This window comes from Arvicanthis niloticus, chromosome 2 (genome assembly GCF_011762505.2).
Source record: "Arvicanthis niloticus isolate mArvNil1 chromosome 2, mArvNil1.pat.X, whole genome shotgun sequence".
NCBI lineage: Eukaryota > Metazoa > Chordata > Mammalia > Rodentia > Muridae > Arvicanthis > Arvicanthis niloticus.
This window is the reverse complement of record NC_047659.1, coordinates 66,485,408-66,512,331: the sequence shown is the minus strand read 5'-3', so window position 1 is coordinate 66,512,331 and position 26,924 is coordinate 66,485,408. Positions and strand designations below refer to the sequence as shown.

Genomic DNA, 26,924 nt, shown 5'->3' with positions numbered 1-26,924 from the left:
AGCTCCTCAGAGGAGCCCAGTGCCAGCCCTGCACTGGCCACAGCTTGAGTCCTGGGTTCCTCCTCATTGCCTTTCTGCCTTGGTTTCCTCAGGCAATCAGAATAACCCTGCATTTGACTCCTGGTAGCATCTGACCTTGACCCAGTCTCTTCTCTGCAAAGTGAGAGGTCTACAAGTTTGCCTATGCCCCTTTTTCTTGACCTTGGACAGAATCCCAGCCAAACCACCAAGCATCTCTTAGTCCCCCTGGAAAAGATCTTCCCAGCTCTTTCTAAGTTAGCCATGTCTGGGCTCTGTACTTCCAGATAACACTTGGGGACTATAACTTATATGTCTAAGTGGCCTTCAAGTAGGGATGCATGGCTCTTGGATATATCCTAAGAGTCTTGACTTTATGGAGTCAAATCCCCAGTCTTGGAAGTACACAACCTTGGACAAATGGTGAATCCCAGTCTACATCTTCAGTTGCTCAGCACAGAGCTGAGGTCTGCTATGAACAATTATCTTCTTATTAATGTTATATCCTCTTCAATCAGGATGAAGTGGGTGCCAGGAAGTATTGGGGTTCTCATCTCCTAGAATTACTGGCCACACCTGACACTTGGATAGCCTATACCTTAGCCTGAGTGGGAACCACCGTTCCACCTCAGAGAGAGCACTGGTGTGCTGGAGCCAGCTCAAGACACCCCAACACCAAGTTCTTAGCACAAAGGAGGTTTATTTGTCCCAGAGGGACAAAGGATAGGGAATAAGAGACAAACATAGGAGATATAGGCTGAAGAAGAAGAGGAAGGGAATAAAGGAGAAAGGGAAGGGGTTATTTGTTCCAGAGGGGGTCGAAGGACTACCTCTGATTAGAGAGGAGACAGACAGGGTCTGTCATCCATTTTAGGATAAGGTGTTTTTTTAATTTTATGTATAGGAGTACACTGTCGCTGTCTTAAACATACCAGAAGACAGCATTGGATCCCATTACAGATGGTTGTGAGCCACCATGTGGTTGCTGGAAATTGAACTTAGACCCTCTGGAAGAGCAGTCAGTGCTCTTAACCACTGAGCCATCTCTCCAGCCCTGAGGTGTTTAATTTTAATTGGGCATGTTAATTAGGTGAGCCAACAAGGGTTTTGATTGCTGGACTTCAATACTTTGATAGTTAGACCTTGTAATCAGCCTCGGGAGGAGGAAGTGGCCAAATAACGGACTAGACGTTGGTAGCTAACTTTAGGAATGTAATCTAAAGATTTTTAGCAAGGCAGGGGAATTGGAAAGAGGGCAAGGCCTGCCAGGCCGTGTTTGCCACACCCTGGCTGGCTAGAGTTCCTTCAACTGGGGTTCTTTTCTCAGCTCACATCTGTTTATCTCACCTGAACACCCTAGCAAGAGGGGCTGAAGAAAAATTTGATTTGTTCCTCTGAGATGGAAAAGCAGGTTCTCCTTGCTTGTCCCTGGATGGCATCCAAGTTTCTGAAGTAGGACTTTTGCCACCCACATTTGCCAACAAGCTGTCTCAAAATCTCTGGGAAGAACATCAGGAAATTGGAGACAACTCTCACAAATGACAAAGCCTAGCCAAAGACCATATCCTTGGGAGCTAAGCTTTCATCGCCACCAGACTGGTTTCCATGACAACATCTGTTTCCAGTAGAGGAATTTTAATCCAGCAACATGGGTGCTCGGGCAAGGGTTTATATCCAAAGACCTTCTATGTGATCTGACTGGGATGCAGATAGGCTCTGGGTCACAGTATGATCTGGCTAGAATATAGACACACTCTTAGTACACACCTTTCATCCCAAACAAAAAAGGTAAGGTTAGTTTGTAGAAAAAAACCAACCATGTTTGAAAGTGACATCTAATCGAGAGACAGATGAAGTGACGAATCAGAGAAAGATTTGACAGAATGAGTCAGAGATTGGATACACCCAACTCTCATGAGGACAGGAAAGTGAAGCTACTTAAGAGCCATGCAGTTGAGAACAGAGGGCAGTTCAGTTGAGTTCTGTTCAGTTCTGTTCAGTTCCAGCAGTCTGTACAGTCAGTGCTGTTAAGTTCATGGAGTTTAGAAGCAGTTTTTCCAAGCAGAGCGATTCAGTGAGAAGCTGAGAGAAGCCAGTTTGAATTGGTCAGCTTGGAGATGAGTTTTGAGCCAGAATATCTAAGTTGAACTAGCAAACCAGAGCTCAGAAAGAGCTAGAAAGGGTGAGCTTCTTCAACAGTAAGCCTCCTAATTGACAATTATATCTGGTAAATAAAAGTTACTTTTATGGTTTCCCAATTCCAGGGCCTATCTGTGCTGACTCACCTGCAAGGGGAGTAGTGCAGAGGTGGGGGAGGGGAGGAACATTCTTCAGGAGTAAGCTGGTACCCAACCTCTCTATTCCTTGATTATATTCTCTGCAGATGTCTGCTGTGGAGGGAAGTGGACATGTGCTCCAAATGGGATCTCCCAAATGGTGGCATCCGACTGGCTTTAAAGTGTAAGAACTCTTGGGTGGAAAAGTACCAGTGCCCAGCAACAATCAAGCAGATGAGACCCAATTCCTTCAGATCCTCAGGTGCCATGCTCAGGAGAGCACCAGGTAGCCTTCAGAGGGGCTGTAAGGTGCCAAAGCCTTATCCAGTGTTGGGCAGAGAGAGCAGGTTTCCTTTTATCTCTACAGGAGACACTAAAGTAAAGGTGTGTGGGAAGGAACTTGTTACCAGGCTGTGTTGGCTACTTTTATGCCAGTGTTGCACAGCTAAAGGTCATCTGAGAGGGTCAATTGAGAAAAAAGACTCCATACGATCAGTTTGTAAGGCAAGCCTGTAGGGCATCTTCTCTATTAGTGATTCATCGAGGATGGCCAGGCCATTGTGTGAGGTGCCACCCCTGACCTGGTGGTCCTGGATTCTATGAGAAAGCAGGGTGAGCAAGCCATTGGGGACCAAGCCAATAAGCAGCACTCTTCCATGGCCTTCTCATCAGTTCCTGCCTCCAGGTTCCTGGCCTGTTTGAGTTCCTGTCTTAGCGTCCCTCAGTGGACTGTGATGTGGGATACGTAAGCTAAATATAAACCCCTTTCTCCCTAAGTTGCTCTTGGTCATGGTTGTTTCGTCATAGTAATAGCCCTAACTAAGACACAGAACTGCAAAAGGTTAAAGCTGGAAGGGTCCTGCAGGTCATTTAGTCCAACATAATTTTATAGATATGGGCACTGAGGCTCAGAGGCAATTAACTAGCTTGGGAACCTAATGGTGCCCAGGGACAGTACCCCATAGTGTTACATGGGCATAGCTCTGACTCAGAGCTCCAGGCAGAGGTGAGCATAATTTGTTGTTGAGGTCACTTCATTGGAAAGTCCTTGATTCAGTAACCAGGGACCCCCATCATTTCTCTTTCATATGGCTATAAGCAAATATTACTTTGGGGCTCAAGTGAGCTGTCTTCAGTTACCTGTGAATTATAGTGAATACTACTTGGCTCCGTGGAATAAAGCCCACTTAGCCCATCTTATTACAGAAATATAAATGCCTGCCAGTTGCCATTAGGATGTAACAATAAAAGCAAGGAGTCAATGTGAAAATATCACATGGCTGTTTTAGAGGTTCTCTCCTGGTTAAAAACCTTCCAATTTGAGCGGTCATGATGACCACTTTAATCACAGCACTCAGGGAGCAGAAGTGGGCAAATACCTGTGACTTTAAGGCTACACCAAGAGTTCCAGGACAATCAGGAATACACAGAAAGACCCTGTCTCAAAAATAAGATAAAATGAACCCTCAAAAAATCAAATATCTTCTCTTACTCTCAAGACACCTCCTCCAGAGGCCAGCACTGAGATGTGTCACCTGGAAGGCTTAGGGTGGCAGGATTCCAGGAGGCCATTTGCCTCTGTCTGTCCTCTATTTTCTCAATCCTCCACTGACAGGATGCTGGGGGAATTTTGAAGAGTCACAAGAGCTCACCTGATATTCCTTACCAGGAATGAACTCAAAGCTCCAACACACACACGCACGCACACACACACACACACACACACACACACACACACACACACACACAAGCTCCCCCCCTCTTTGTCCTAGCAGCTCCACTCACTTTTAGACATATCCCCCAAGAGACTATACATGTACATGGAAAACGACTGCTGAGAGGGGGCGGGGAGAGAGGGAGAGATTTAAGTGGACATCAATTGAATGGGCTATGGCAGATCCATACAGTGGGATATTATACAGCTGTGATAGGGAAATTAGTTAGAACCACATGTCTGCATGAAGCTTAAAATTTTAATGTTGACCCAAAAAGTGTGATGCAATTTAAGAATTGAAGTAAAACTTGGAGACACACAAATACTAGTGCTCAGAGATCAAATGATCATTTAGTAAAAATACAAAGGAAAGCTTAAAATAACAAATCAGAATGTAAGATCCTGGTCTTCTCAGTATAGGGCACTAGAGGAGTAGGTCTGTTGAAGTTGGCAAAGGTCCACAGGTGCTTGATACACAAGAGCTCTTTTCTGAATTTTATGCATCTAAAATAGTAATGAAAAGGAACAGAGAGAAACACCGGGCTGCCAACCCAATTGGAAACAATTTATTTACCACTGTTAAGATTTGTGCTCCAAAGTGTAGCCAGACATGTGACCACAATGTCTCATGCGTCTTTTTGTGCTTTGATTTGGGACGGCATAATGAACACACAGCATCTAACAACAGGAACCAGGGAGGGCAGAAACACTCCACAGGACTAACTGTCTCCTCCAAAGATTCCCACCTCAGCTCAGTTCAGACACTGCTCCCTTCTCCCTCTTTATATCTGAGAGCTGTTGACCTGAACAACATTCTCTGGCTCCTCTTATCTGTTGTTTTTGTTAAGGTGATATGCTGATTACTCGACCCCCAGAGCCTTCTCTAATCAGAATGGACAGACACATTCGAGGTCTTGGCAGACACTCAACAAATAGATACCAGTTGACATTGGAAGGGGATTCACAGGAGACTGGGGTGAACTCCTAACTGCCCCGAAGTAGCCCAGCCTGTAATGGCCTCTCACTTTATTTCCACCTCTTGCCAGAAAACACTCCCTGGCAAAGACATAGATAGGTTCCTTCCCAAGCTGATTTGGAGGTGACTTAAAGCATGGCTGGAAACAGGCTAAGCCAATGTAAAAGGTGACTGAAAGTTTTTGGTTCACCAGTCTAACATCTCTGAGCAATTTACAGAGGAGGTTTTGGAGGAAAAGCACAGCCAATGGAGAAGCCAGGAAGTGCCATCAAGTGAGCAGTGACAATTGATGCCTGCTAAGATGCCTCATTGCTTACCTTCTGAAGTTGGACTGGCAAGCTCCCATGACACTGGTGCTGTGCTATAGGTGGCCACACTGAGGCGCTGTGGAGCAAGGAAGTAACTGACAACCTGAATTCTGACTCACAAGCATCTACCCCTGCAGCTAGCTAGCTACTTATATTTGATTCCTAGTGAGGCATCTATTGGAAATATCAACAGTAGCAACCAAACCTAGCTTTTTTTTGTCATTTCCAAGTTAAAGGGACATGTCCCCCAAACAGGAGGGAGGCATGTTTTCAAGAGGCCACGTTTCCTCTTTAAAGTTCATCCGCCTCCTCATGCCTACAGCCAGATGGAACAAGTCAAGTTCAGAACTGCTTCTTCCTGAAGTACAGCCATACTGAGAAGGACAGGTGTGTCACACGGAGTCAGCTGCGTGAGTGACTTGACAGCTGTCCTCAGAATGCAGTAGACCAACTCCACAGGAGCATGCCAGGGAAAGGATGCTCGACGTGTGATAAAAAACCAAACAAAACCCACTCGATTTCTTAAATAAAACAGTCAAAACACACAATATAGCCAAGAGTGGGACACAAGCAGCAGAAATATTAAAAAGGGGGAAATAAAGTAAGCAGAGAGTTCCTGTCTTCATAGTGCCCTGGTGCTGAGCTCCTGGAGGTCAGGGCTGGAAAGGCTGCCTGGGTAGTGTGGAAGGGATCTCATCAAGTGAAGCCCCTCCTGCTCTGCTCCAGAACACCTGGGCTAAGAAGGACAGATGCCTCGTGCATCCAACCCAGAGCATCAATGTAGCATGACCCTCAGTGGTCCAGGGACCTGCTGGCCAGCCAGTGATTCTCAACCTTTCTAATGCTGTGACCCTATAATAAAATTCCTTGTGTTTGGGTGATTCCAACCACAAAATTGTTTTCATTGCTACGTTGTAACTGTAATGTTGCTACTGTTACAAATCATAATGTAAATATTTTCGGAGATAGAGGGTCCTGACACACAGGTTGAGAACTGCTGCTTTAGATCAATGTGAGCAGGGACTGCCTGCTGAGTGTCCCTGACACACATCTTTTTCCGTAACACAGATGACAAGACACAGTCTTCTGAGTGACCCGATGTGCCAATCCGACTCACTGTCCTGGTGACGCTGCTCACTTTTTAGTATTGGGAATACAGTAAGAGAGGAATGAGGTCCTGGCCTCAACCAACATGTCTGCATCTGTCTTTGGGTGTAGGCATGTGGAGGGCAAGAGGGGATGACTGACAGCTGAGCCTGGAAGATGACTGTGCCCAAGAAAAACGGTCAGTGGCTGGTGGCAGACGGCCAACTACAGGTGCAATTGGTGCCACATGGCAATCTGCCGGCGTGGGTTTTTTAGCATCTCCTCCCAGTGGCTGCGCTCAGAGCCTGAGGCATGCAGGCCTAGGCTGCAGTGGCCCAGCTCACAGCTTGGCCCCTCCTCGCCCTGGCCCAGCACCTCCAGCTCCACACTGGAGGCCTGCAGCAGGTCATCCGGTAGCTCAAACATGATCATCTCGTTCCACACAGGGTTGATCTTGTGCTTGGCCCGTTTTGTCTGTTTCCTCTTCAGCTTCTGAGCCTGGTGTTTCAAGGTCACCTTGACAGAGACATCTAGGGAGGGGTACAGAGAAAAGAGAGTTGGAGGGGAGTAAGTGAGCTGCTAGGATCTGGTCATATCTGGAATACTGCTTCTGCTTGGGGCTCCCTACACTTCCACTGGACCATATATCCACTCAACAGGTATTAAGGATCTACCAGATGGCAGGAACTGGTTGCATGTCTAAAGCTTGCGTTAGAATGTAAAAGACAGACCATGTAGGTTGAATATCTTTCTCTGTAAGATTTGGGACCATAAACATTTTAGATTTGGGGTGTTTTTCCAGACTAGGGGACATTTGCATATATTATGCAAAGATTGGGACTCAAGTGTAAGCATAACATTGATTTAATGATTCTATTTTCCTGAACCTTGGACTTTACACATCCTAAGCAAGCAAGCATTCTAGCACTGAGCCAAATCCCCAGTCTTCTTTTTTCTTTTTCTTTTTCTTTCGAGACAAGGTTGTAACAAGTCACTACACTTGGTCTCGAACTTCCTCTGCAGCCCAGGCAGTCCTGGAACTTGAGGTCTTCCTGCCTTCACAGAAGCTAGGATTCTAGGCCTGCACACATACGTTTTACACACAGCCTAAAGATACCTTTATACAGCATAAAACCAAGTGTTCATGGAGTAGAATTCTCCACTAGTGGTCAGGAGAAGTTGGCATTTATTAGATTTTCAGATTAGAGATAACATTAGCCTGTCACAAAACATATGAGGTCAGTGGGTAGCTCAGACCCCTGGGAAACCACTTTGGTTTAAAGCCCTTTCTAAGTGACTTGATAAACCAAGGCAGGGGCAAGGGCTTAAGCATCCTCTAGTTTGCTATCAAACCAAACCAGAAAAAAATTGACCTCTCCACCTTCATTCTCTCCATTCTCCGGTCAAGCCTTTGTGTTCATTGTTAAGACAGTTCTAGCTGGCTGAGTTTTGTTCACATGTCTCTTTCCTAAGTTTTACTTGAGGACCTGGATTTACTATAGAGAGGGCGAAGGCAGGCTCCCTGGCTCCAGGTCCCCAGGAAATTCACAAGTCAGCAGGCAAGCTTCCACAGCTTAGGACGGTTTGTTTTCATTAGTCAAGGTTGCCCAAGCGAATGTGAGAATAATTGTTACTTTGTATTTATTGCTCTCGTTATCGCCCCTGGGTGGTTAGTTTGTTATTTCTACAGAGATATTTCAGACACAAAGTGCTCTTCTGTAATGGGACTGATGGGAACTATAAAAAAAAAAAAAAAAAAAAAAAAAAAAAAAAAAAAAAGCAAGACAGAATTGACTGGAAGGGATGAAGCCAGGCATCAGCCTCTGACCTGTGGCTCAGGACTGTAGCAGCACCAGCCCTTCTGATTTCATTTACCCAAGACCTATTAGGAATGAACAGGTAAATCTGTATTTTTAACTTTAATACATAAGGATGATTTCTGTATTATTGAATTCTGTATTATTGTATTATCTTGCACTAAGCACTCCATTCCCTGTGGAGGTATGTCCCAGCTTATCCGTGCTGCTTTTCTGATTTGCCAGGAGAGCCTGCTTGGTCCTCACGACTAGGAAACTGTGCCAGGTATCAGAAGGCAACCTTAAACCTACAGGCTTTTATGAATAGGTTTATGTGGGCATCTGTACCACAGACTCCTTAAGCCCTAGACTTTACCTTGATAGCCACATATCAGCTGCTGTCACCCATGTGCAGCAGGTGTGTATGGGGTGGGGGTGGGGGCATTTGGGCAAGGCTTGGAATGGAGAAGAGAGCGGGGAGGGTGTGAGATCACTAGCAGAGAGGTGAGGGAACTTAAAGGCATGAGTGTGTCCGTCAGAACTGGCAACAGATGCTGAGGGTGACTCCACAACAGGACTCCTCATTCACCCATCTCTATTTTATGCCAGGTACCACTTCCTTCTTCACATATTCTAGAGTTGGGGCATCCTGCCCGTCTCCTTGCACCCACACTTACCCTTGCCCAGAAGCTCCTTGGATTGGTTGGAGTGGAGGTTCTTGGCTTTAATCAGCACCACCAGGAGGCGATTGGCAGCTGGGAGGTAGCTGATTGACAGAAGGACCTCCCCCATCCCTGCAGATGTCTCCTGAACATAGAAGGGTAGAGATTGCATTTGCAGTTGGCTTCTGACCCGTTAACTGATGCCAAGGCTGGAGTCACACTGTCCTCATACCCCATAGACATTCTAGGGTCCACTCGCCTAAGGTTCATTTATCTACCACTGTACAAGGCAGCAGGGCCCAGAGGAAGGGGGCTGGCATGTATGCCAACAGGAGAACTTGGTCTACTATATGTCATTGCTCTATGTTTATTTATTTGAAACAGGGTCTCACTATGTAGCCTGAGCTGGCCCAGAACTCATTATGTAGATCAGGCTGGCCTCAAATTTAAGTGATACACCTGCCTCTGCCTCTTGAGTGCTGAGACTAGGCATGAGCTGCCATGTCCTGGCACATGATTTCTCTTTAAGTCCAAGTTATAACCAGAAAGTAGCCCCCTCTCACACTACACTGAGGGTGGAAAGCAGGGGGTCTCTCTCATTCTGCACTCTTTGCCTAGACTCAGGGGGTGCCTTGGTAGATATTTAGGGCCCTAGGGAACCCAGTTTGAGAGTCATAGCATGGACCCATCAGACTCCTGGGGGAGTAGAGTTATTGCTTTTCTCCCCTTGTTTTTGTTTATTTTTAATCATGTGTATTTGTGTGTATGTGAGGGGTGTGTGCATGTGTGACTATAGGTGCCCTCAGAGACCAGGTGACATCAAATCCCTTGAAACAGGGGTTACAGGTAGCTGTGAGTCACCAAACATGTATGCTGGAATGTGGGTCCTCTTTAGGAATGGTTGGAGCTCTCTGTCACTGAGTCGTTTTTTTTCAGGCCCAGGTTGTCCATTTCTCTGTTTGAAGAGATGACTCCAGCTTTGCAGGCTAACATCACCAATGACCTGCATGCCCTGATGCTGGATTCTCCAACAGGAGCCAGCAACCTCAGCACAAGGCTGGGCACCAAGGACAGCGGGCAAGGGCCAGCGGCCAGTGTTGTAGTCAGAGTAGGCTTGAGACACTCTTTCTCTGTGTGCCCCCAGCGCCCCTCAGCTACCCCCAGCACCCTCAGTGCCCCCAGTGCCTTCCAGCCCCACGTCCACACCCACGTGCTGGCTGGTTTACAGTGTCCCCAATCAACTTCCTGCAGGAGTGCAAACTCTTGCTAAGCCTTTTGAATGAAGCCCTCCCTGACCTGTGGCACAGCTTTTAGAACCTAGATTTTGTCCTTTTTTGCTGCCCGCTGAGGGGATTCAGGGAGCCCATCTCCCACCCAAACACTGAGGTCACTGGTGAGTGGTCACAGAGCCCTGTCAGGCCACCCCCCCCAGTCCCCTACTTCCCACCCCCATATGGATAGTGGAACCCTGCTGTGTGTCTGAGCATGCCCTCTGCCTCAGAGCATGCCCCGTCATCCAGGACAACTGTCTCTACCATGACCCCAATGGCTCATTCTTCCCAGGGGACTCTTTTGAAACTGTTCTTTGCTCTTGAGGGAGGAGCCAGGTCTCTACCCTGATTCTGTTCTGTTCCTCTAATCTTTTCTCCCCTTTTGTTTCTAGCTTTAAGAATTGGGGAACCTGTGGGGCCATTACCTCATGTTGGAAACTGAACCCCCAAAGCAGTAGCAATACCCCAAAGACAAGTGAGAAAACCTCACCCACACCTTTGTCTCTACATTGTTCTTCCCCTGCCATTTCAGGGCTACTTCAGGACAGGAAGGCAGACAGCTTTCTTAAGTGCTTGTTAGACTTGAGCGCCCATCCTCCTGGTGCACCATGGGAAACAAGCTTTCCTGCTCTGCCTTCATTCCTGTCCTTGCTAATTGGACCCTCGAGGCAGCTAGTGGTCTATCCTGGTCTGTCGAGGTGCCCAGAGGCAGGCCTTGGCCTTGAGATTTCCGTAGAAGTTTAATTAGATATAGATGGCTAGTCACATGACAAATTGATCTGGGAGTGTCAGGGACTCTTGCTGTGACAAGAGTGCAGATGGCCGAGCTCTATTAAACATGAGCACTCTGATCCACCCAAGTGCGTTGCCTGTCCCACCAGACTGGAGGTTCATTACACATCCCTGGGACCAGCTCACACTGGATACAAAATAAATGTTTGCCAGAAAATTCTCAGACATCTCTCTTAATCTTTTCAGTGACCCTGGGAAGGGCACTGAAATTCTCATTATCCACAGGAGAGCCAGGTGGGGCTTGCTACCTCCTGGGTCAGTAGCTATGACGTGGAGTCTGCTCTAAGTCCCAGGTCACTGCTCCGGCTTCCTAGGTAGACAGTTTGTCTTTGTGATCTCATATCACAGTGGAGGCAGCGAGGTCTGAGGACAGGTGACAAGCACACAGCCCAGGAGCAGCAGAGCCAGCAAGGTCACCCATCAGAGTGACATAGCTGGCCTGGGCTGCTGTTACTAATGACCAGACCTGAGCCTTCTGTCCCCCATCCCTCAGCAGGCCTGCACTACTGATGGTCTTCTCACGTATTCAAGAGTGAAAACCAGGACCATCCCTGTGTATGTCATTACACAAGAGAACTGCAGCAACACCTGGCCCTGGGGCTCCCATGCTCAAAGCACCACGAATGAAAAAAAAAAAAAAAAACAGCCTTTTTTTCCTCCCTCTTCCTGTCTCTCCTTGCCTCCTTTTCTCTTAGATGCTCAGTGAATCACTCCAGGCTGCCCTCAGAGTGGGGTGCTCTGTTGTCCCCAATGACGCACATGCCACTTTTGGCTAAATGTCTTCCGGCAGGAACTGGGACACTGCTGCCACCTCTGTTAACCCATTCAAGCCCAGAAAAGAAAACAAAACAAAACAAAACAAAAACATCTGGGTTGCAGAAACTGCAGACTCCCTCACCAGCTTTAAACAGCCCTCAGTCTGCATCTGGGTGTGGTTCCTGACCTGGCTGGGAGCTGGATGGCTCTGAACACCACTGCCCGGAGGGAAAGAGATGTGCCTGGCTAGCTCTGGAGTAGTGACAGCTGCAGCCAGTGATGACATTAAGATGGATGAGCCTAAGGACAGGACTACTGCTGCAGCTGTGGCTGGCTGCCTGGGACACAGCAGGGGTTGGGTGAGGTGCTTGGGAATGAGTGATTGTTGTCTTTCAGGGAATAGACAGAAGCAGGCAAGACACCCAGGATTCTGTCTCGGTGAGGTGGATTTCAGCCCTTCTGGGGTCATACCAAAACACTCAAGCCTGATACGGGACCATCTAAGCTCCAGAGAAAATAAGATTATTAGTTTAATAAGCCCACATGTCTTCTCTCCCACCAGGGACCCTGTATGCGACCCCACATTCACCCCAAGCCACACAGTCATTAGAAAATGGGCTTTGAGACACCAGGTCTCAAAGGGTGCCTGTGGTTTTTTTCCTATCAATTTTCCAAGCAGAGAAAAGACCGAAACGGAGCTCAGGAGAAACCATGAGCCAAAGAGAAGCAGGTGAGGAGGGGAATCTGCTCTGCCTCCTCCAGTTCAGGCTTGACTAGGAAAGATACCTGTCTATCACCTCCTCTAGCAAGTGCATGGCAGTTTGAAAAAGCACCCAGGGTGAGTCAGAAGGACATGCCATTGAGGCTGAGCTATCTGCCCCATCTGGTCTGCTGATGCTGTGTGATTTTCTAATCAGGTCAGCCTCAGTTCCCCTGTGTGCAGACAGGGTGGTCACAGTGTTGCCCTTACCTTGCTGGTTTGGGAAGTGATGATGATGATGATGGTGGTGGTGGTGGTGGTGGTGATGGTGATGATGATGGTGATGATGGTGATGATGGTGATGATGGTGATGATGATGACAACTACTGCTACTGCTACTACTCCTATTCAGATAAATGATTTCCTGAGCCAAGCCACTGAGATAGGGCACACAGAAAAATAGTGTCCCAGTGGGCAGGTTGGCAACTTGCTTTATCCAGAAGGGTGATAGGAAAGGCTTGCAACTTTGTGAGTCTTACAAGCTAGTCCATACTGGTCCAGCCTGTGACCCATGGGCTGTGTGAAGCCTTTGGCCCAAGGATCTCTATGAATGCCACCCAATGCAAAACCATAAACTCAGGTAAAGCATTCTGAGATTGTAATTTTTTAATATATATACGTATATATGTATATACATACATATATATACATACACACACACACACACACATACACACACACACACACACACACACACACACATATATATGAGAGACTTGATGACTTGACTGGATGGTTCTTGATGGTAAATCATGATATGTGAATGACATCATGTCCCAGTGGTCCCAGTGTCAAAAGGTTAGACACATCTTAGTGGTGCAGAGTAGCCAACTGACAGGTGAGCTATCATTATCAGAAGTTCCCTGAAGGCTGCTCAGTGACAGGCTCTTGGATTGATTCTGAGGACTGACACACCATCCCTGACTTGCCTTAACACCAATATATTGTCCTGGCTGGTGGGGAACATGGCTTGATCCCCAAGGAGCCCAAGGTCTCAGCAGCCTCCACAGTGGACACTATCCCAGACCAGTATCTGTGCAGACCACTGACTATACTCTGGTCTTCACAGAGCCCAGGCAGCTTATTTAGAGTCAGTACTAGCACCCCTGCCTAACAGGCCTTCCAGAACTTTCCATCAGAGCACATACAGGCTCTTCTTAGACATCTCAGGATCTAAATCCTGTCTCAGATCAGCTGTCAGCAGCCATCTGTATCAGTTCCCTCCCAGGTCTGCATGCTCTGAGATCAGAGGGGCTCTGTGCTTCCTTCCTCCCCTCCCCTCTGCATTGCTAGCTGGAGAGGAACATAAGAACTGATGCTGCTGCCCCCCCCGCCCCCCGTGGCAGGGCTGTCTTCAAACAGGTGCCAGGAACCCCAAGTTCTGGGCTATGAATCTGTTCTAGCCTCTGACCGGAAGCCCAAGCTGCCTTTTTTTCCTGAGCTGAAGAGTGTCTCTGAGTCTTGTTCCATCATCTTAACCTTCTACTCCCACACCCTAGCAGCCAGCTGTAAGCCTCTGGTCTGAAAACCCCCTACCTTTGCTGTGGTCTTCAGCTCACCCCACTGTGCTGCCCCCAGGGGTACAGATGCTCCATCCAGGCCCAGGCGGAGTTCCCCAATCACACTATGTCTGGAGAAGCGGTCACAGGTCCGCAGGGTAAGTGTCAGGGTAGCTGTGGGGAGCTCTTCCTCACCCAGGGGCAGGGCCAGGCCCTCCTCCCAGGTTGTGTGCAGCTGACGCTTCTTCAGAGCCGTCTGTGCCTCCACAGAGCCGGTCTTGACAGCCACACTGCCTTGGATGTAACAATCACAGCCTCCTTCGTGATCACTGGTGACAGCTGCAGGCAGGAACAAAACAAGACAGTCCTGGGACTTCCCAGGCATTGGGGGGAGTAGGTCCCTAGACAGGGATACAGAACACAGATGACCTTGGGTGTCTGTAGGACCATGGGGCTGACACGGCATTCCATCACTATGTTCCTGTCTTGTAGGGAAAAAGCATTTCAAAATGGGACATCATGGGGCTGGGGTGAAGGGTTCCTTGGATAATAAAGATAAGAGGAGGCACTTCACAGATCCCTTCTGACCTCAAGATGCAGAGATGTACCCACTAGTGCCAAGCCCCCTGGCAAGCTTCGGTTAGGATAGCTACCAATGCTGAGTGTGACTCATGTATTTCTGTATTTTAAATATTTACCACACAGCCACTTGCGATCTGAATCACCCGGCTGCTGCCTCATGAATGTTGCTTCCGACTCTAGACCTTGATGTTTTGAATGTGTCCCACTGTGGATTGTGTTAGTCAGCTTTCTGACACTGTAACAAATACCTTAGAGAACCGGCTTAGAGAATGAAAAGGTTTACTTGGACTCATAGTTTCAGAAACACTAGCCCATGGTACCAGTGGTTGGTTACATTGCTTTGTGAGGCAGCATGTCATAGTGGAATCACATGATCCAGCAGAACAATTACGTTATGGCTAGGGAACAAATGAGTGTGTGAGAAAGAGTCCAGTGGACTGGGGAGCAAGTGTTAGCCGCATGCACCTCTGGGGACAGTTAGGAACCGCGCTATAACACTTTCGTGAATCTTAGCAGGCATTTAGCCACTCTGATAGGCTTTGGTCTTTAACCACACCAGGAAAGGGACCTAGGTCTCCTACACAGTGTGCCCCGCCCTGTGCCACTAACTCCTTCCCTGCTGACTGGTGTTTCTAAAGTGTCATGGCATAGATGTGTCCTTAGGAGGACACATCCTCCTCCCAGGGTCTTAGGAGGAGGAGGGTCAGAGTTTATCACTCTCTGTTTCCGGTCTGCAGACAATGTGGGTGGCTGCCTCAAGCTCGGGCAGCCATGATACACAATGGACATGCATCCTCCAGCTGTGTGCCAAAACTAACCCTTTCCCTTTAAATTGTCTTTGTCAGGATATTGTATCACAGCAGCTAGACAAGTCACTAGTGCAGGTTTGGATCTTCAAACGTCCTGCAAAGGCAGTGGGCTGAGGGCTTGACCCCTGGCTGATGGTGCTCTAGGGAGGTGGGGCCTAGCAGAAGGAAACTGGGCATATTCTTGAAGAGGATCTTGGGACTCTGGCCACCCCCTGCTTCCTTATCACTGTAAGGTGAGTGACTTTGCTCAGTGTGTGCTTTCTGCCATGGTGTTCCGATCACCAGAGACCCAAGGTCAACAGGGCTACCCATGGACTGAGTGAAACTTCTAGAACTGTGAGCCAGAACAAATCTTCCTTCCTCAGGTACTTTGCCACAGTGATGGAAAGTTGGCTAACACAGAAACAGAAGGCACTAGGAATAGAAACGGCACAGTTGATGCACCACTGCCACCAGCTCAGGTTTCTTCATAAAATCTGAACTTTGTTGGTGATGGAGTGTACTGTCAGAGGAGCACCCGCCCCCCCCAAGGATATCCTACCAGACAGACTACCTGATTCCTGGGGAAGTTCTCAGAAATGTTTCTGACCTTTGAAAGACTGTCTTTGTCTGGCCCAGAGCCCTGCTCAATGTCAAAGGCATTACTGGCAAAGGCTGCTAGCTGTTTATCCATCACTTACCTCCCTACCCTGGTGGGCAGCCTGCCAGGCCACCTTCCCTAAAATGCCCTGCAACAAAGTGTGGCCAACTGAGAAGGCTCCAACCAATAGATATGAGAAGCAGTGACTCATGCTCTATCCATTAAGGCTGTTGTGGAATGGCTTCGAGCTCTTCTAATTCTCAGCTTTTCAACTACGAGCACCTAGCAGGAGGCCTGAGGAGCTTGGAAAACCACAGGTGGAAAGGACTTGTCCTTGAGTCACCATGTGGAAGAAAGATGTCTGCTGGCTAGGAATCCCTGGTGCGCATGGTTACAGGAGGAAGGGAGGAAGAATCTTTGTGTCTGAGCATCGTGCATGAGGGACTGTTTGTCAGAGCGCTCACCCTTGCTCTCTCCAGCTGCAGACCCTCCCATCCCACCTTCAGGGCCTGCCAATCACACAAAGTGGTGGTACCTTCCAGGCTAGTCACAAATAACTCAGCCTTCTTCTGGTCATAGTCCAGGCGAAAGTGGAGTTTGGGGGCCTGGTTCCAGCTGGCAGCCTTCTCTGGGTTCCAGGTCTCCATGACACAGACATCCTCTACCACACCTGGGAGACAGGGTGATCATAACTGTCACGCTGGGGTTCTGATCATATCATGCTATTTCTGCCATCCAAGCCCAAAACTGTCCCTAAGGGGGACTATGGAATTGCACCTCAAGGGACCATTGTGGTCAATATGTGGGTTCTGATATTGCACTTAAGTTGCCGTGTAGTAGCTGTGTATTCTTTAGGGGAATGCTCTCAGCTCTGGGCTGGTCTACAGTGTAGACTACCAACTTTTCCACAGGGAAAGCTGTCACATGGTCACATGATTCTGGTGGGGGATGGAAATATGGGCAAATATCACAAGACAGAACAGGTGGAGACAGCACCAAAACCAAGGCCAGAGTCGATGCCACTGGCAAGGATGGTTGGTGGCTTTGATTTTGATTTCATGTCCATTCAACATTTGCTGAGTGAGCCGAGGACTTTATCTTTAATCAAGAAGCTCCTAAAACCACCAATAAAACCGCCAGTATTGCTGGCTCCACCCCTCTCTGGAGCTGGAGCCTAGTGTGTGAAAGATTCTCGTGAGTTAAGCCTAAAAGGAGAATTAAGAAGCCACAGTGGCTGCTGCAGATGACACTTTTAAGCAATCAGAACTGAACTGCTGATCCTCAGAATAAATCAGAGGGCAGGACTCTAGGGGACCATTAATGTCCCCAAGGATTCATTATTAGATTCTTTCTACAAACTGTCCTCTAAGGAGCAGATCGACTGTGGTAAGACCAAGACATCTATGTGTGCAAGTTGCTCTTGGCTTCCAAAGCCATCCTAAGGATGCTGCAGTGGACTGGGAAATGAAGGGGCATAGTGGTATCTAGAGGTCATGGAGCTCATGCAGCCTCAGACTGAGGACCCAATCCCCATCCATCTGGCATTGCCTATCCCTGGCTGGGCTTCTGTTCATGGGCAGCATTTGCAAAGCTCCCTCTGCAGCTGTTTTTTTCCTTGAGTGAGGGGAGCAGTGGAGCTGGGGGAGTCAAACACACTCAGTGCATCATGGGATGTTGGCTGAAGCGGCCAACATGGCTAGCTGTCTGCGGGTCAGAACCAGGATGGCTGCCCTCTTCGATGGGAAGGAAATGAAGACAGGAGTCTATGTGTGCTGGATTCTCTGGAGCCATGGAGGGTTCCATCCTGGTTCCATCTAAGCACTGAGCAATCAGGGACTCCTGAGAGAGGCTCTGGCTGTGGGAATCATCTCCAGGAGTACTCACACCCATCAGTCTTGCCTGGCTTAATTCTCTCGTCTCCAATTTTGAATCTATTTAAAATGTGGGCAGGGAAGCCTGACTACTGACAGCCAATAGGATCGGAGCATCTGCAGCACAGACTGAAGTAGTTTCTGCAAAGCCAAGCTAGGGAGAACTGCTGGCCTCTGCGTTAGGCCATCTGTCCACTGGCCAACAGGAATATACATGAACCCAGGTCACCGTCAAAGCTGCTGCTTCCTGCACTGCCAAATGCAGCAAACCTGAACCACAGGGCTGGCTACTTTCTTACTCTCAGGATTGTTTCTCTTAAAAGCTTCTGTATTCCTGTGGGTTAAGACCTACATCTCAGCTCCTCTGCTATTGCTCTGGCTGCACTGTGATAGACACCTTTGGGTACTGCATTCTGAAGCCTGGCACTCATAGGAAGAATAGGGACAGTGACAATAGCCATATGTTTTGGTGCTTTGTGCTAAGCCCTGGTTCAGGCATTTATTTTAGTCATAGTTTAGTCATCATTGATATACATTTAACAGTAACTTTCACAGGTAGGTGATATTATGGTCTCACTCCATCCATGAGGATGAAGTCCCAGAGAGACTTGGTAGGATGCCCAGTGCCACACAGCAAGCATATAAAAAGGTAGAGAGAGTCTGCCTTTTTATAACTCAGAAGCCTATTTTTAACCTTGATTTTTTTTATCCCTTATGTAATTACACAGTAAGATCTGAAACAGATTCTTTATTTCCCACAGGAAACCTGGATGTCAAACATTGGGGCCCACCACACCGGGCTCTGGACAGCTTCTGCAGGTCACACACTGTGTCCAAAGACACAGGCAAGACCCTCCCTATCCCCATGCTGCCCACCAGGTGCAGGCCATCCTACCATTCTGAGGGAGGATGAATAGCTCCTCTGTGACCTGCTTCTTGAGGCGACTGTCACTCTGGGCCTGGGGACTGGCAGGTGCGGCAGACTCCTCTGTGGTCCCCAAGGTGTAGTCTGCGTAGTTGATGACTTCTGGGGCTGTCACAGCTGGCCGGGGGCCATAGATGTCTGGGAACTTAAGGAGAGGTCGGGGCTGGACAGGCTCCGTGGACTTTTTAACGTTGAACTACAAATGTGAATAGAACTGGTTAGTTGGTGTGAACAGAAGGATGTGGTAGGGACCATCTCCACCCCAAGAAGGAGAGGTGGGGGCTGACTTCCTGAAGGAGACAGGATCAGAAGTCTGCCTCCAGTCTGCCCCAAGAACATAGCCTTGGAAAGGAAAATGTCACTTCTAACTACATTGGGAGGTCATAATTTATCATTCACCCTCCAATCATCTCTGGGTAAGATCATGCTTCCTCTGCGAAACCCCATTTATGGCCTTCCTCTCTGCTTCTCAGACAGTTTGTCTGTCTGTCTGTCTGTCTGTCTGTCTGTTATTCTGTTCCTTCTCTCTGTCCCTTTCCAGTGGCTGAGCTGGGCTAGTGGTACCCACCACATCTACCACAAAATCCAGACCCCTGTGGTAACCTGTAAAAGCCTGCCTTGCCTGACCCACTGGCCTCTGGCACTTTCCAAATCTGTCCACCTCACTTCTAAGGCCCCAAAGACCATCTCTGATACACCCATCACCCATCTGAACCATTCCCACATCTCCTCACCACCACATCTGGTCTTTGGCTCACAGCACTGGCCTCCTCCAGTAATGTTTTAGCTATTGGTGGTCTGTCCCTTGCCCTAGCATGTCAGACCCATGAGCACAGCAGCTAGGTTTAGCCCCAGTCTTGACCCTAGCACCAGAACTGGGCCACTTTGGCTGGATCACTTTGCCTCTCCGAGCTGTTGCCTTAACTGACACCTCTGAGCTGTTGCTTCAGGTTGCAAAAGGTCGCTGACACTGTCCTTTGGGGAGATATCCCAAACAGCAGAAGGAAAGAGCGAGTCCATCTAACTGTTTAGGATATGGCATCAGCAGACCGAAGGTCAAGGGCAGGACAGCAAGTGATCCACAGGAAATTAGAGAGCCTGCAAGTCAGGCTTGACCTTGACCTTGAAGAAGGGAGGTATGCAGAAGGCAGAAGGACCACGTCTCTGAAACGTGGTAGTACAGAGCCATACCTTGTGTCTCACATAAGTGTGGGTTCCATCTGTTTTACTGAGACTCAGAAGTACTTGGGGCCATACAGAGCCACTAGAGACTTTGACTGGGTTTCATAACATTTGCCTGTTAGTATCGCCTGTCATTTGAACATTGCTAGTGGACCAAATGGCCATTGCAGCACCTGGTCCAGCCTCAGGTGTTCTACCTTATTCCTCGGCCCCAAAAAGTTCCTAGATACTGCTGGGTCTCAATCACCTTTGACTCAGAGCCAGCCTGTCTGACACATATTGAGACAAGAAGTGAGTGTGTTTGGGTGGCCTTGGGAGCATGCCTCTGTCTGCATTTGACTTTCTTCCACCTCAATTGCTTTATAGAAGGGCTGGGTTTGGTTCTTGGGTTTGAGTCATGGCTGGATGAACTTAAGGGTTTGGTGGGGGACTCATCACTGGCTCCAGGAATGAATGGGGTTTTCTATGGGGCCCTTCACAGAGCCAGGGAGTGCTTTTCTGCCTATCCTGAAGCAGAAAGTTCCATTCTGACTCTCTTCCATCTGTTTTCCCTCACATTATCACCTGGTTGTCTGGGGCCATCTTCACCCCCTAGGCTGTGATTGCTTACTCTGATCCTCCCTATCCATGGCATTACCTTGGTGGCTTTTCCTGTATCAATTCTATGGAAGCCAGCCCAGTTGCTATGGTAGGCATGTTCTCCAGACAGACTGTGTCCCCATCAGGCAGAAACCACATGCCCCTGTCTTGTGACTGTAAGATGAGTCAGAGTTAGGACAAAGCCAATCTCAGGTGGAAGGACACAGATGCTGTCTCTCTGATATTAATATTATTTGGCCACCAAGTCCATCCACCCTGTGGCCTGGCCACCTCAAATGCTCACACGTGATGTTGTTCTTACTTTTGGAGCTCTGCCTTGCAACCCAGAGCATGCCAAATGGATGCCCAGCACCGCAGACAAGCCCCTCAGGGGTCATCAGCCTGTTGTCCACTCAGCCTTGGGCAGGACTTTATACCCATGGATCTTCTACCCAGCCTATGGCTTCCACACTTGGTATTGATCCTTATCCTGAGGGCAAACAGAAGTGGCCTTTTGCAAGAATGATTAATGGTCCAAGCTCTGGGAGCAGAACTGCTGTCAGTAACTTACATCCTCAAGGCACAAAAACACAGTCACACATCCTGCTCCCCAGTTCAGAACCCTGTTTCGGGGCCATTGAGTTGGTTCACTGGGTAAGGGGGTTTCTGCCAAGTCTGACAACCTGAGTTCAACAATGAAAAAAAAAAAAAAACCTGACTCCTGTGTGCAGTCTTCTGACCATACATGCACCGTGGCATGTGTGTTTCATACATACATACATACATACATACATGCATGCATGTGAAAATGTTTCACCTTTTCATTTGAATGTCAAATAACTGAAACCTCACTGCTCAAGTCATATAAAAGAGGTTGAGGGCAGAGGGAGCCAGGGGGAGGGGTTTGGGGGGGGGACTAAGAATGCCTGGGAGGAAGGGAATGCTAACGAGCAGGCCCTGCAGGCACACTTATACCCAAGTGGAGGTGGAGAGGTGACTTCAGAACCAGGAGACTTCTGGTCTCCCTGTCCTGCAGTCTAGGACAGGGATCTGAGACAGTGGGCATCAATGCATCAGGAAAGGAATTCAGAGAGACTATAATCAGGAATGCCAAACAGACAGAAGAGACATGCATTCGGATCAAAGCCTCAGAGGAGCCCCTTGGTGTCCCAGCCTCATCTGAATCCTAGACTGTTAGCCTCTGATTCCCTGCACCATGGCCGACTCTGCAGGTACCAGGTTCAGGCTGGGGAGGAGTGTACCACAGTGCCTGTGACATGTCCAGTCACATCTAGCCTGCCTCCTGTTGCAGGCTGAGTCAACCAGTCAAAACCAACCAGGGAGTGCAGAGCACTAAAAGTCCATGGGGGGAAGTCAGAGTTAAAAAATCCAAACCACTTCACCCAAAAGCAGGCAAAGGACTTTTAAGGTCATTCTCCAAAGAGGAAACACAATTACTACCTAAGCAAGATATGCTGGGTAGTTTCTGTGAACTTGACACAAGCTGGATCATCTGGGCAGAGGGAACTTCAAGTAGAAATTGCCTTCATACAACTGGCCTGTAGGCAAGTCTGTAAGAAATTTTTCTTGATTAATGATAGATGTGGGAGTGGCCAGACCACTGTGGGCGGTACCATCCCTTAGCAGGTCGTTCTGGGCCATATAAGAAAGCAAGATGAGCAAGCCATAGGAAGCAAGCCAGTAAACAGTGTTCCTCCATGGTCTCTGCTTCCATTCCTGCCTCCAGATTCCTGTCTGAGGAACCAAGAGACAGAGGAGAGAGAAAGAAATTGAGAATGCAGGCATTTAAATGCTATTCATCCTTAAAAGAGGAGTCTTAAAATGCTGCCGTGTGCACAAACCTAGAGATCACTGCAACTGGAAGATGCTGGCTATAGACAAACCTGAGGGACATTGAGTAGTCAGACTACCTAGGTAGGATGCAGAAGGGTGGTATCCAGACACAGTGGGGAGGGAGGGAGCTACCATTGAAAGGAGACAGAGTTCCAGCTTTACAGAAGCCTATGGAACATACTATGGAGATGCTGGGTCATTACCCAGCATTGTGAACGTATTTAACACCATGGACCTACATACACATGCCACACTAATCAGATTTCATGTCATGTGTATTTAGTACAATAAAGCATAGTGAGCCTAGTGTGTTGGTCAGGCATGATGGTTCCCTATGTACCTGTAATCATAGCAGTTGGGAGGCAGAGCTAGGAAGAGTGCCATAAGTTTGAGGTCAGCTTGGTCTACATTAATGAGTTCTAGGCCAGGCAGGCAGGGCTATGTACTGAGAAATTCTGTTTCAAAAAACCCAATACATATACACATTCACATAATACACTTATACATACATAAACATACATATATATACACATTTATAAACACATGCATATGTATACATATATATATATACATACAACACATACACACATATAACACACAGGTGTGTTATATGCATGTATATGCATGCATAAATATACATATGTACCCATATACATATGTATACACATGCATACACATATCCATACATACATATATAAGAACACATACATAGATGCACATATATACACATTTAAGACATACATATACATATATACATATACACACATACATATATATAAAAACATAAACACATATATAACACACAAATATATATATATATATATATATATATATATATATATATATACATACATACAAGCTGGCATAGTGACTCATACCTGTAACTCTAGAACTCAGGAGGTAGAGGCAGGAGGATCACAAGTTGAAGGTCAACCAGGTCTATAATAGTAAGATCCTTCCACAAACAACATCTATAAAAAAAAAAAGTTTTGTCTTTTTTTTTTTTTTTTGGAAAAAAACTTGTGAAAAGCCAGTAGCTCTGGGGAGTACCTGACTCTGTGTTCAAGAGGCCTAACTGAATTTCTGTTTTTCTTCCTCTTTGTTTGCCCCAATGACATCTTAAGAACTTCGGGGTTGACGGGGACTCCTGCAGTCCCAGCTGTCACTCTGGATACTAAGTGGAGGCTGCTGCTCACCTGTGCCCTTCTTCCCAGCCTCAGCTCCACCTTCCTGGCTCGCTTCCTCAGGCTGTCTACATCAGCTGTTGCAGGCTGACAGATGGCTTGGGGGCAGGGCGGGAGGACCTGGACTTCATCTAATGAGCAAATATTGATGGAGCCTCACCTCAGGCCAGGCCTCACCTGAGCGTGAAGGCTCCAGGAGGGAAGAGACAGATGCCCTCCCAGGTGAGGTTTATGTTGGGAAAGCAGAAGTTAATTACAGAGCCAGCCGTCTGTGAAGACTCAGCTTACCTGAGGTTTTCATTGACCCTGGCTATTAGTTTGCTGCTTTGTGCTGGGACATCCTTCTTAAAGTAACGGATGTTTCAGGGAGCTGGCGAGATGGCTCAGTCGGGAAAGGGCTTAGAATGCAAGCATGAGAACCTGTGTTCAGATCCCAGTGCCCACATAAATAGCAGGGTATGGTGGCACACATCAGTGACTCTGGTGTTCAGGGGGTGGTGACGCAGATTCTCTGGGCTCAGTGGCCAGACAGCTTATTTGAATCAGTGAGCTCCAAACTCAGTGAGGCCTTGACTCAAAAAATAAGAAAGGAGGCACCCAAGGTTGATCTCTGGCCTCCACGTTCACATGTACACAGTTAAGCACATACACATGCATGTACATGTGTATGTGTGTGTGCGTGCACACAAGTACACAAATGTGCACACACATAATCACCATTTCCCCGGGGGAAGAGTGCCTCCTACAGGCTAAGTTTGTAGTTCAGAATGGCCTGGCTTTCCTTGGAACCTAATTTTGCCATGGAAGACTATGTACTCTGTAACAAACAGCTTCCTCTGCACCAGAGAACAGTGGGGATTCCTTTCAACCTAGGCTAAACTCTAGAGTTTTATCTCGATGTCCCATACTGCCTCACACAGCCTTTAGTACAGGGATTGGGGGTGGGGGCAGGCATATTGGAGGAGCTAGCTGGCTTATTCACAGAGAGGGATGTACAACTCAGATTCCCAGGCCCCGGCCTCAGGTGCATTCTGCATGTCTAAAAAGCATCCCAGCGTGCTATTGGTGTGAATGATGCCTGTACCACACTTGGGTCCACCCCAGATTGAGGGAGACCCCAGAGACACAGGTATGGTAAATCATCTTGGCTGCTCAGGGTTGAGTCCACAGAGTCCCAGTGAAAAATGTGTATTTCAAACTGCTGAGCAGAGCTTCATTTTTAAAGAAACAGCTGGTCTTCTGGTCCTGGTGCCAAGCAGTGTTTCCATGGCGACCCTGCAGCCTGCACCACCTCCTCTTCTGTGTATTCCAAGCCTGTGTCCTAAATCCCTTCTCTTGGGACTCACCTCTTCCTACTCTACTTTCCCTTAGAGGTTATTTTTAAACCTAAAAAAGCTAGTTTTGAGGACTGGGGATGTGGCTCAGCAGGTGGAGTTTTGTCTAACATTTTCAAAGTCCTGGGTTCAACCTTCAACACTCCATAAACCAGTGATGGCACACACCTGTGATCCTAACACTTGGGAGGTGGAGATAGGAGGATCAGGAGTTCAAAGTCATCCTTGGCTATACAGTATGTCTGAGGACAATCTAGACTCTATTGAGACCTTGTCTAGATAGACTGACAGGCATATAGATGATAAATGATAGACAAACAGAGAGACAGACAGTCTAGTTTGCACTGGACCTAGCCAGCTAGCCAATACTCGACACAACAGACTAGGATCTGGGTTGGAGTGGGTCGTAGTCCTCTATCAGTGGCTCACGGTGTCAGTGGCAAGCGTGTGATACACACCTAGAGAAGGTAAACCCTCTCTGCACTCAGTTACCCATCTGGCCATCATCCACTCAGCACCGACTTCATCTCTGGGGGCCAAGAAGCAGTAGTCACAATATCTTTAAGTCAATGTCCTCATGGGAAGGACAACCTAGTAGACACTAGTCTAGATACTGCTAGTCCCAAAGACAATTTTGGTTAGAAAGAAGTAGTATTAAGACCATGGCAGGGAGTAATCCAGTGAGGAAGAAAGGAAATTATGTCCAAAGTGTCAAGAGAGCTCTCTTAAGCTAAATTCTCTCTCTTCTCTTCTCTTCTCTTCTCTTCTCTTCTCTCTCTCTCTCTCTCTCTCTCTCTCTCTCTCTCTCTTTTTGTGTGTGTGTGTGTGAGTGTGTGTGTGTGAGAGAGAGAGAGAGAGAGAGAGAGAGAGAGAGAGAGAGAGAGAGAGAATTATATAACTCACACCTTTAATCCTAGCACTCAGGAGGCAGAGGCAGGTGGATCTCTGTGAGTTTGAAGACAGCCTAGTCTATAAAGTGAGTTTCAGGACAGCTAGGGCTGTTAACTGAGAAACCCTGTCTCTAAAAACCAATAAACAAACAAGCAAACATTCATTCATACATACATATGTATATATATGCATGTATATACATATCTCTGGGTATTCAGGTGTCATTCATAGCTCTATACATTGTGCCAGAAGGACTTGTTTAAACTTACTACCTCACGAGGAAAGTACCTACATTCTGCCCACTTTTCAGAAGAGGAAACGGAGGCACAGAGCAGTAAGTCTGAAGTGATGCGGTTAATGAGATAGCAAGCTAGAATTTGAACCCAGGCATGTGACTATAGAGTCTGCAGACTAGCCTGTTCTCCTCTGCTGGCAGTGGACTGGTATCTTCCCAAGACTTCAAGAAGATGTAAGGAGAAGCCAGAGGCTTGCGAGGGGGAGAGAAATATCCCATCTCTCTGTTTTCTAGCCTGGACCTTCGCTCATTCATCTGGTCAGACATCATTCACCATCAAGGGAATTTTCTGTGAAAGAAGCCATGGTCTCTACCCTCACACAGGATCTGCCAGAGTGTGATAACAGGCAGGGGAGTGATGTGGGCAGGTCTATTAAGTCAAGCCAGCTAGCTGGGGGAGATCACTGTGTCCCCAGGGGAAGACAACCTCCTACAGGCTAAATCTGTAGTCAGAATGACCTTGCTCTCCTTGGAACTTACAATCTGGCCAGAGAAGACTACGTGCTCTGTAACAGCATCCTTTGCCCCCACCCCGAGGTGAGTGGCTAAGCAATTTAAAAGCAGATTTTTCCAGTTTAGGAAGATCCCTGTTTCTCTCCTTTAAACCCAGGCTTCCAGCCTTTCCCACTCCATATCTGTTAGTGCCTTACACTGCCCCAAGTAAACTTCCGAGCCTTCTAAATCTCTGTAAAGGAAATTCTGTGAGATTGATACATAGTTACAGACGCTATAAGGGAAACTGCTATGCTGAGCCCAATAAAAACCCAGCTAGATGGTGTGGCTAAAATAACACAGCATCCAGAGACGGCAGGGTGTGGGGGAAGGGAGCCATGCAAGAAGATGCTCAGAGAACCTGACTTGGGACTAGGCACCCCAAAGCATAAGTGGCAGCTTGACAGGCAGAGACATTAGAGAGGAGCATTC

General features: G+C 47.7%; 1 protein-coding gene across 2 annotated transcripts in view; it reads right to left on the bottom strand.

Annotated features, from left to right (window-relative positions):
- Window positions 1-4,340: 4,340 nt before the first annotated feature.
- The window catches only part of Syt13 (synaptotagmin 13), a 40,849-nt gene continuing 18,265 nt past the window's right edge, over window positions 4,341-26,924 (bottom strand). Inside the window, exons 2-6 of one of the 2 annotated variants that reach the window (XM_034496378.2) lie at window positions 18,652-18,877; window positions 16,421-16,555; window positions 13,952-14,253; window positions 8,852-8,981; window positions 4,341-6,908 (exon numbers count right to left, since the gene is read on the bottom strand). In XM_034496378.2, the coding sequence (XP_034352269.1) occupies window positions 6,604-6,908; window positions 8,852-8,981; window positions 13,952-14,253; window positions 16,421-16,555; window positions 18,652-18,877 (1,098 nt within the window). In that variant the 3' untranslated portion in view covers window positions 4,341-6,603. The remainder of the gene's footprint in view (window positions 6,909-8,851; window positions 8,982-13,951; window positions 14,254-16,420; window positions 16,556-18,651; window positions 18,878-26,924) is intronic. The other variant, XM_076929304.1, reaches the window with a different exon arrangement.